This window comes from Botryllus schlosseri, chromosome 6 (genome assembly GCF_051294905.1).
Source record: "Botryllus schlosseri isolate E-star chromosome 6, Bs_hap1, whole genome shotgun sequence".
In the NCBI taxonomy this organism is placed as follows: domain Eukaryota; kingdom Metazoa; phylum Chordata; class Ascidiacea; order Stolidobranchia; family Styelidae; genus Botryllus; species Botryllus schlosseri.
This window is the reverse complement of record NC_137241.1, coordinates 25104665-25115728: the sequence shown is the minus strand read 5'-3', so window position 1 is coordinate 25115728 and position 11064 is coordinate 25104665. Positions and strand designations below refer to the sequence as shown.

Here is an 11064-nt window from a genome sequence, read left to right as displayed (position 1 = left end):
GAGACTGGTCTTGTCATCAACAGCTACTGCATGACGTAATACTATCAATCGCTCCGAATCAAGTGTCCACTCAAGCTGATCGAGAAAAACGTAAACAAACACTAGGTACAGACAACGCCGCTTAATCGTACTTGGCTTGTACGATAAGTTATGGAGTGGAGCACTTTGTACGTTACTACAAGGAAGTAAGGAATCAATGGTCTGTAATACTGTATAGCTTGTTTTGGTACGCAAGCACAGGAATATTCCATACCAATGTCGAATTCGAGTAAAATGAAAAGGATTACGAGGCAATCGTCAGTAGCGCCTTCAACAATTTCTTCGACAAGCAGAAAAACCGTCCGTACGAAACACAAGGACCAGACGACAGATACGAAACTTCAGCCGAAACCTTCCAAATATCGAGAGGAAAGCAGTACAGCGACTGTTTTGAATCTGTTTCCACTCCGTCAAATAGAAGACATTATGGTGCAAGCACTGGTAAGCTTATTCTGAACTTCAGCACGTCGATCACTGATGGAAATACGGGCCTTCGGCGCCTTGTTCAGGTCACGCGGTTCTCAGCGTACTTCCAGCCAATCATACTGCTTATGACAATTTCCCGGGCTCAAAGGATTAAAGCTTGTTGAATACAACATTTCCGATTGTGCCAGAATTAAAAGCGTAGGATTGAGACAGCTTCTCACGTTGGCAGAATTACAAACGGAACAGTTGATATTTACTTTCTACAGTCGCGCCGATTTCTCATGACCATATTGAAAATGAGAAAGGAGAAATCGTCAGGAAATTAAGATTCCCGATTTCGCCGCTCTTACATCATAATCACCACCCTTAAATCACCATCGACCATACAATTCCACAAGAAGTAGCCAGAGTATATGGAAGCTCATTGCAGAACAGTACCTTTCAGCCTGTCATACAAGGAAAACTATGACATATTGGCACTGACATACGGAATAAAATATTGCGTCACGGTATACTTGAACACTATGATTTAAATAACTACAGCATTATTCCCACAGATAATATGCATCGTACAGTTGTGGTACTTGATCTATTTCTGTTCACATTTATACATCGCAACATCGTTTCTAGCATTCGCAACAAGCCAATTGATTCCTTCAATCCGTTCACGAGGAAGGGGCTCAAATGAAATAGAGTATTTCTCTTCAGTTGCAAAAAAACTGATGAAATATCTATATTTAATGTAATTAGTGGATATTGTTGGTCAGCTATACGCCCTACCATCTCCCCTCTCTTTATGCATCTGATTTCGGATACAGATGGATAGCTTAATGAAGAATCAAATCAAATTTTTGGAGCCCATGACGATTTGGACCTCCAGATGATATGCCTAATGCCCATGTTCCAGGTAAATTAGTAGTTGCGTAGTGACACCTTTCCCTGGACTAGATCACGACCATCGAAAACAGAGAACTGAATAATGCTCCCATTCGTATGTTTAAATTTAACCCAATCGTTAATTAAGATGCTACAATCCATGTTATCACAATAGCGATGGATGTTTTCTAGACGACTTCGGAATTTGCCAACAATCCAGAATACGACTCGGCGTGCGGAGTGGATTGTGTGTTGACAATTAGCGATGACATTCGAAGCAAAGTACGGAATCTCTTGCAAAATACTGCGCGTGAGCGGTAAGCCGGACCAAATGCATCTGAATCATACTTATTCGATCAGGAGGATACGTTATAAGTAGGGCTGGATATATCGATTCGAGTGTACACGACTCCGAGTCGAGGATCATTTGTAATGATTCGAGTCGAGTAGTGAGTGTCGATTTTTCGAGGAACGAAAATATACGCCTTCACACCAAGAGACATATTTTATGATCGAAAAATTTGGTTCCAGTACTTCATTTCCACCGCTGGAGTCTCGAAACCTCGATTAATGATATATCAACTTCCAAAAACGTGTTGTATACGGCTTCTAATATTTTCGGAATGACATTTCTGCTATGTAGCACTCGAGCCTTAGAGACTACATGTCGCGCTGGGTCCTTCTTCAAATACACATTCTAATCGAAGGTACAATATGGCATTCTCTGCTGGGGGCTGTTAGTGTTAGAGCACTCAAGCCACTGCAAAAAAACTACAACTACAAGTCCTTCATCATAGCCAGGGTCCCACGGAGGCCATGTTGTGCGTCCAACAAATCACTTCTCAAAAGATTCGGTGTCCTAAACAAAAAAGATGTACCGAAGCTAGAAATTGCCAAGTTTATGTATCAGCTCCATTGTGGTCACTAACCCGAACATTTTCAATGACTTCTTTACCTCGGAATCAAAAGAGCATAAGTACTGGACCCATATCATATCATATAATCGACATGATAGATCATCGCTCAATCAAATATGCCGGACCGGCATTGTGGAACAGTATCTCGCCGGCTGCCCGACACTCATCGAGCATATCCAGTTATCCACATTGAAGTCGAAATACAAGCAATTTCTACTGAATCAATACCAGTCAGCCCTCAAGTTTACCGGACCACGACCTGACATATCGATCTCGCCTTCCGTCACATGTCGTTTGCCTTCTTTTAGTCCTCATTCAGCGTGCAATGTGCATGCATCCTATTTACATCGCCCAGACCCGAAAAAGTGTCTGATTTCAAAGACTACTCCAAGTCGTTTCGATACCTTCCCATATTTTCATTGTATCGCGGTCTTGTGGTGTTTTCAATTGAACGGCATCGCAATGATCACTACGTTCTACGATATAGTTTCGGTTCAGAAACACGAAATATTTTGCATGACACGACGTGGAACTGGCATCATTTTCGTTGTAGCCGCAAAGGAGATACATATTTGAACTTTTGAAGTCATCAGTCCAGTTACGGAGTCATTATGAGTGGTACTCGAATAGGCCTACTCTACTGGACGCGAAGCTCAATACTCGACTCGGAATCGAACCGCTCAGATATTAGATTTTGTCCGGCCCTGGTAATAAGTATATTGTCCTTTCATAATACAGTGTGCACGACTGCACGCGGTAGTGTAGATGTGGAACATTGACTATCCCAGGGGTTCTCAACCTTTTCATACGTTACTTTATATAGTGATTTTCCACAGCAGTATATGAGCGCGCCCTTGGGTCTTGGGTGAGGGCAGTAACCATCATGCAAATCTTAGATACAGAACCTTGATATGAATTTGTTCCGGACACACACACACGCACGCACACACACACACACACACACACACACGCACCTTGCATATGCCTCTGGGTAAGAAAGGTGGGAAGGTGCAGAAATGAAATAGCATTTTCAGGCTTTCTATCTCTTGCACCACCTCTCCATGCTATCCCGGTAATGCTGAGCACCAAGCGGGGAAGTCTTGGATACCAGTGTTACTAATCAGGTCTTTGGTCTGACCCGGCCGGGGATCGAACCCATCGACCTACCGATCAAGCAGTCGGGCGCTCCACCATCACGCTATATCTTGTCGCGCGGTTCAGCTTCAACGAATCCCCTGTCACAGGCAACCTTGTAATTTAGAAGAGAAAGGCAGCATTGGGTGATTTTTGATCCGCCGCTTTTGAATCAACAGTTGGTCGATCATTAACTTACGTTTTCCGTTTCGATTGACAGCTGGTAATCACGGATGGAATTATTGATTTTACCGGCACCGCCGGTATGTTTCTCGTAACGGTTCTGACGCTTTTTGCGTCAAAACACTCTAATCTTGATGACTGCTCAATCTGCTCATGCTCAGTGCTCAGTGCACAGTCGCACACCTAATCGTATACTAGTAATACGTCTGGCCACTTGTGCAGAACTCCTCTTTGGCGTGAACAATGGCATTCCTTCTCTTGGGGGTAACCCAGGATTTGCATATGAAAATGCAGGGAAGTAGTATATAAGGCTATACTCAATGTTATAGTCTGTCTACTTGCACTCCTTAATCAAGGGATTATGTTTTGGAGTTCTTTCAGCACTTCTGGCTAACAGTTTCAAATTTATAGGCAATAGGCCCAGATTATTTACCTAATTTCTTTTGAAATCTCTACTTCTACTTGCACTTGACTGGAAATGTACAGCGTTACTTCTATTTCTACTTCTTTTAGGTAAAACTACGTATACTTTTTAATTTTTTATTCGAAAGACAGAAAGTGTTTCGGGACAAGTTTCTATCATTTTTACCAGTGAAATTGGCATCATAACCGCTGGTTGGAACAGTCACTGTAGTGCAGTAACTGAACATATTTTTCGAAAATCTCACCACGTTGCTGTGATATTAGTCATTTTCCGTTAGTTGTGAAAACGCACCTTGCAATTTCTAAAGCATAATATAGCCATCTCCGATTAGTTACTAAAAGTACGCGACGTCCCGACCGAATCTATACTTTTTGAAACTACTTGCTCGAGTACGTTTCAAATATTCAATTACTGCTTCCACTTGAAGTAGCTCTGATGTATCTTACAAATCGGTAGTTGTATTTGAAATTAAGTAGAACTTTAAGGTGTTAATGCTCCTTCTACTTGAGCATCAATGATGACTCCTTCAACCACTTCTGCAAATTACTGTGATTTACAATCTTCTACGATTTTGGTATCATGGAATGTAACCAATGACGAGAAAGTCTGTAATTTACAGACACAAGATCGTGGTTAACGTATTGGCGGGATCCACGAAGCCCGCAGATATGGCGTTTGTCAGCAGATGCGTTTGGAATACGGACACCGACACCTATGTCGAGACAAAGCTGGAACGTCCGGGAAGATATCTAATTGCTGTTCTGTACGCTGTCGAACAGGACTGATTTGCTGTCACATTCAACTGTCGTTTTCCTTCCGTCGGATTGTACGACTGCGGGACGCGAGCAACTTCACATTCGCGACTTCACACTTGACACACACGGCAGCATCAACACCGGCGATTGCAGCCACGGATTTTTGCGCTACTCTGACGCTTCTGTCTTATTTTTTTGATATTGTGTAGTAATAAACCGAAATAAACGCGACTACGCCAGCAAACATCGATTAAACCAGCAGCATTGATTACCTATTGTGACGTAGCGAGAGAGCGTGGTGGTATAATCCACAGCAGCTGCAACCCTAATGGGTTGCGGGCTCGAGTCCGACTCCAGAATTCCTAACTAAGCGTTGGAGGTCGAATCCGGCCCGCCAGACGATTTCATCCGGCCCGCGAAACAATTCTGAGTAGATTGATAAATGCTTGTATTATCCAGCACATGTTTAGCAAATATTGAGATGTTTAGTATGAGGCACTTTCATATAATCCCTCAAGACAGCAAATGCCGAGCATGTTCATTGTTCATGGGCCAATTATACCAATCCGACTAGTTTCACTCTACTCACCACCATTTGGAAGAAGTCACCGATTGACGAGAAGGCCAAATTGATAATAATGAATGAATGGATATTGAACCTGACCCCAACGTCTACATTTACGATTGTTGTTGTTTGTGTTATTCATGGTGTTTATAGACTACAATGGTCATTTTCGCCAGGCCCATTTTCGATTCCTTAGCTGCCGACTCGCAGCACGGCCCACGTCTAGGCTTTTTTAATACACATTTACGGTTAATCTCATGTATCCGTCACAACCTATACACAGGGCCTGCGCCGGCTTGCGACTAAATCAAAGCGAGCATAAAAATAAAATTAGATTGCCGTTAGAGCCACTGTTTTAGCTGTTTATATATGTATTGAACCGGTCACACATTGTATTTTGCCAAATCCGTCGATTTCATATAAGGGTGTTCCTGGGATATAACCCCTATTGATCCATAATATAATATAATGCTTGACAATAAAGTATTCAAGTGAAAAACAAGGCCATAGATTTCGACGTAACATTGTGGAATAATTTGACTGGTGTGACCCGTGAGACAAGTTGAGTTTGACACCCCCCGGTGTAAGCAGTGTGTTATAGGTGCCCAGAAGTGGGCCGTGCTGCAAGTCGGCAGCTACGGAATAAAAATGAAGAAAATTGGCCTGGTGTAAATGAACATTGAACATACTTGTCGACAAACACCATTAATTTCACAAACAAACAGACCTATTGTGACATCTGACAGCCGGTCACAACGGAGGTCACTCAGCTAAAGAGTGTATTGTGAGACATTTTTGCCAAGCTCGCAGGAATCATATTTGGATAATGCCCCGGACCGCACAGATGTTTTCTATAATATGAAAGCTTACCATCTCAATTGCAAACGGTAATGGCGAGACGTAACAAAATTCGGTATAGGATGATATACATGTCAACGATGACTACCGAAAGGCAAATCGTCAGAGCGCGGAAAATCAGGTAATCGAATAAATTTTGTCACAATATTCATGTGCATTGTGCAATCTCAGCATATCCATCGCATATTTTAGACAGTTTAGTGCAGTGGTTCCCAACCTTTTTCGGTGGCAGGGCCAAATTTAGAATTTCAGAGTACGGCCGGGGCCGCACGAATACCAGGGCAATGAAAGGAACCCCAAATAGTCACCAAAATATGAAAATTGGCACTGTTCCGATCATTCGCTTGACGCCATTGGCCATTGTGTTGCCGCGCTCCCGTTGTTCAGAACAATCAACCTTTGCTGGCTATTTTGGAGTAGTTTTATTGCCCTGGCTAGATTTCAATTCGTATTTTTGGAATCAGTGCGACACTTGCTTTCGATAAACACCAACATATCAAATTATTCGGACGCTTGGGTCGCGAGCTATAGGACTACCAATTATGCTGCTTTTTGCTGGCTAAGCAGTACACATCTCGGCGTCCACAATCGTGAGTCACTTGTTGCACATCTATCCGTAAATTAGTTATCAATTCCCAGGGCCGTAACAGCACTTCGTCAGCCCCCCCCCCCCCAAAAAAAAACGTTTCTCTTAGGCCCCCCATATGGTGATAAACCGAACTTGGAAGCCCCCAGACTCCCTCAGGCTAGATGGCTGTTTACCGCTATTTATCATCTAAATCGAGTGTCCGTTTTAGACAGCTTCTCTCGACAATTCGCGCGAAGCGCGAAAAATTTCTATAATTCATTATTGAATCGGTCAATATAATCGGGAATTGCATATATATTGGTATCAATTTTTATCCTCTCTCTGTTCACGTAATCAGATTGACCTGTTGAGCCGAGTGAGTTGTGTTTTGAAAAGTTAGGACCACTCAATAATAATTAAACATCTTCGGGCGTATACCCGTGGGCAGGAACGAAACAGCACTTCGTCAGGCCCCCCAGAACACTTAGGTCTTGAGCTGCATGCCATAGGGTGATAAACCGACCCCCCGTGCCGTTGTTCGTTCTGCCACGAAATCAGGATTCCCGTTTAGTGAGCCAGCGTGGAGCGCGAAAATTTTCGATAATTCAAAATAAAATAGGTCAATAAGATCGGGAATTGCATATATATTGCTATCAATTACTTGTCCTCTCTGCTCACGTAATCAGATTTACCGGTAGAGCTGAGTGAGGTGTCTTGGAAACTGTAAGGCCCGTAAATAATAATTAAACATATTCGGACGGGCGGTCACGTTGGTACGACTTCGTTACATGATGTTATTTGTTATTTCGTGACCTCCAGTCTGCTATGTAAAAAAATATAGAATCGCCCAAACGTACTAAACTAAAAGATGGACACGATTTCAAATTGGTAGTTCTTCACTGGCATATAATTCTTCCCTGCGGGATGGTAGCCTATTTGTCTCGTGACGTTCCGATTGCCAAGACAGGAACATTCGACGCCAGTCATTTAGGCGCCTATGGTCAATTATACCTATATGTATTTTGAATACACATAACGAAGTTTTCGGTCAGCGTAAGGGCAGTCCTTTCGGCCAAAGTTTTCTCGCTGGCGATCGTTCTGGCACACTTCTTAGAGTCGCATGCTACATGGCCTAAAACTTTTTATGTCTTCGTGCGTCGTGACGCGGTAATGGCCAACGCCGATATGCCCACTTCTATAAATCTTGCGTATTTTATCTTGGTCGAAGTCGAATTAAGGTACTTGGAAACTTGAAATCGTGCGCGGCGCGAAAAATCTTTGAAAAAGTTGCATAAAATTTCATAAAATACTCTATAATTTATGCTAATTCACTATATAATATTGGGCCCCCTTCGAGCTCGCTCCCCCAATTGGCGGGCTTGGGGTGCGCAGTTACGGTCCTGTCAATACCTATATCTATACCTATATCTATAGGTACTGCTCGTTCAACTGGAAAGTTAGGGCACATTGCATTGAAACAGCAGTGACGTAATATTAGCAGTCTACTCACAGCTTCCCTGCAAACCTAATTGAAAACTCCAGACTCCAAGCCAAGCAAGAGTATTTTATAAATGTATATTTTTTCATAAATCGATTTCTCAATATTATTGTGGGGGCCGCAAGAAGGCTAGCTGGGGGCCGCATGCGGCCCTCAGGGCCGCGGTTGGGAATCACTGGTTTAGTGTAATTTTCGCCTTTCTCATAGCTCACTTGATCATGGTGTAATGCTGACGTACCGGGTTTAGCTGAATTAGATACCAGTTTCGCGGGCCGCACAAAGTTCAAACTTGGCACTTCTTCGCGGACCGCACAAGTTTTTCTCTGCACGGAACGCATTTAGCTAGCGGGGTGCAGGCAGCACTGCACAACCCTGCTATAGATAGCATAACCACTCGAGCACGCTCAATTTTTGTTATATACTTTTATGGGGAGTTGATTGATGCGGATCAGTTCCGTTAGATTATGGCTGACATCTTTAATCTAGTGATTTTCAATTGTAGATTAGGGGTCTTCAAAAATTACTTTTTTTCTCAAATCGTACTGGCTACTTGATAAAATTGTTAGGTTACCTAATTTAAGCCTACAACCCAAATTTGGTTGAATTTCAACCAGTAGCCGTATTGCTACAGGAGAAGAAAGTTTCTATTTATTATATAAAAATGAATAACAAAAAATTTGAAAATTTTCTGTTCACCCCATGATAGTTTTAGGTTGTTTATAGAAACAATGTTCACCAAATTTGGTTCAATTCCAACCAGTGGAAGCGGAGTTATTGCCGTCGAAAAATTTGGATTTGAATAAAATAGCATTTAATTATTTCTAGTATTTATAATAAATAATTAAAGAATTGGTCACCGCAAATACTATTTTATTCATAATCCTGGACCTGTATGTGGATTCCGGAGATAAAGGGATGCATGCAATCCGTAACGCACGAATATATCTCGTTTACACATTCTGTGGAATGCATGTTGAATCAATAAAGTTACGTTCGTTTCACTATGAACAAAAGTTATTCCTGTATATACCCGGCAAGGTTAGCAGCATTCTCAGTAGCCTACATATATAATCCTTAACTCATCGTCTTGGTATAAATAACATATCACCAAGGTTGACGACGTCTAGCTTATATACATTTGCAACTTCATCAGCACATCGAATCAAACCGAAATTATATTTGGTGACTTTAAATGGACTTGAAATCAAAAAAATGGACATTACTTGACTTCACCCGAGTAAATTTGCATGACTTTTTGCACTTGACTCGCCTTGAAATAGTTTGAAACGACTTGAACTGGGGTAAAGGGACCACGACCTCAAAGTATTTGCCGAGATTTTCGTACGTTAACATAACGTAGGGTTTTTATGCGGGTAGGTATATTAAACCTAACATTTTTTTCTTCGCGCTTCTCGCGATTTAGCGTCACCAGAATTCCCCCTCCTGAAAAAAGTGAAAAAGACACAAAATTAACAGACTGTAGTCTAACTGTATTCGTTATTATGAGAGAATGGAATATTCCTATTATCGATTTAGGCCGTTGGAGGCCGTTAGGATAATTTTCTCTACGGGTGCCGTGCAGACTACGGTTCGGGTACTCTATAGGGACCGACATTTTGGAGCTAGCCATCTCCGCTCCCGGTACACCAAGTCATATGAAGTTGCTGTCAACATACGACTGCACGAAGCGCATTCCCAGAACGATAAACGCCGATAAAACCTTGGTCCAAAATGACCTGCACATTTCGGCCGAGATGACGGCGCCAAATAGTCCTGTCCTCGCAACCTGAGTGCTACAAATGCAACCCGGAGAGGAAAATTACACAAAATACAGGACATCAGCAGAACTGCCATCACGGTTATCGAGGGCTGATGGCCGCTGATCGCAAATCAAGAATAGACTGAAGAACACAAAGATAACTAAACGAAAATAACTATGCAAATAAATGAAGTCTACAAGTACATATTTGTGCTTTTTGATCGTATCATTTAGGATATAGGGAAAATTACTCCAAGTAACAAACTCTTATGTTGAGGCCTCATCTGGGTAGCTGAATACCCTTTGATAGTTTATATCATGTGGCTCGCAAGACATATAGATGCAAGTTATTGTCGCGCATAATATAGGGTTACTATATTTTGGAAATCTGAAAAGAGGACACTTTTTACAAAATTTTCAGACTTGCAGTACCGGAGGAAAATCATGAAAAAGTGTTGAATTTTTTGCACTTCGTGGTCGGTTGATTTAGAAAAGGTCACCTTTCCGGCCCTGCTTCCGAAATAGCCGCCGGAGCGTTACTTCAGTGCTGATTTACCGTATCCCAGTCGAATTTTGATCTATTATTAACCAAAATTCTCAAAAAAGAGGACATTTGGGCGTCCTCCGAGGACACTTTCAAAAAACTCAAAAATGAGGACAAATCCTCTTAAAAGAGGACGTATGGTAACCCTAGCATAATAGATATCTTAATACTCAGTGCTGTGTCGCAATGGAGTTGGAGCAGCGGTTCTCAACTCCTAGCGGTCGCGACATTAAAATTGAATTTCGCTGTTGCATAAAATAGATGAGAATTAGTCCTAAGATAGGCATCATAATGTATTTAAAAGTACTTTCAACGATAGAGTTCTAGGAATCGTGGGTGAATCTTGGAATTGTCCGGGGTTAATTTATTCGATGTCCGGTCGTATTAGGATACTGATATTGGATCTGGCGATGAAGTATCAGAATAACATAAGCTTACAGGCGACCCGTAAAAATATCCCAATCATGCCTGCATAATTCATGCCTAACCCAGATTGAGATCATCTGGGAAAATAATTT

The 11064-nt window shown here is 42.0% G+C and overlaps 1 protein-coding gene across 1 annotated transcript; it reads left to right on the top strand.

The window, feature by feature from the left end:
• On the top strand, positions 1–5009 carry LOC145441776 (dynein light chain Tctex-type 5-like). The gene is made up of 3 exons (XM_080319718.1): positions 1–480; positions 1534–1658; positions 4619–5009. The coding sequence occupies exons 1-3, from the start codon at positions 256–258 to the stop codon at positions 4782–4784; spliced, it is 516 nt and encodes a 171-aa protein (XP_080175844.1). The 5' UTR covers positions 1–255; the 3' UTR covers positions 4785–5009.
• The last annotated feature ends 6055 nt before the right edge of the window (positions 5010–11064 follow it).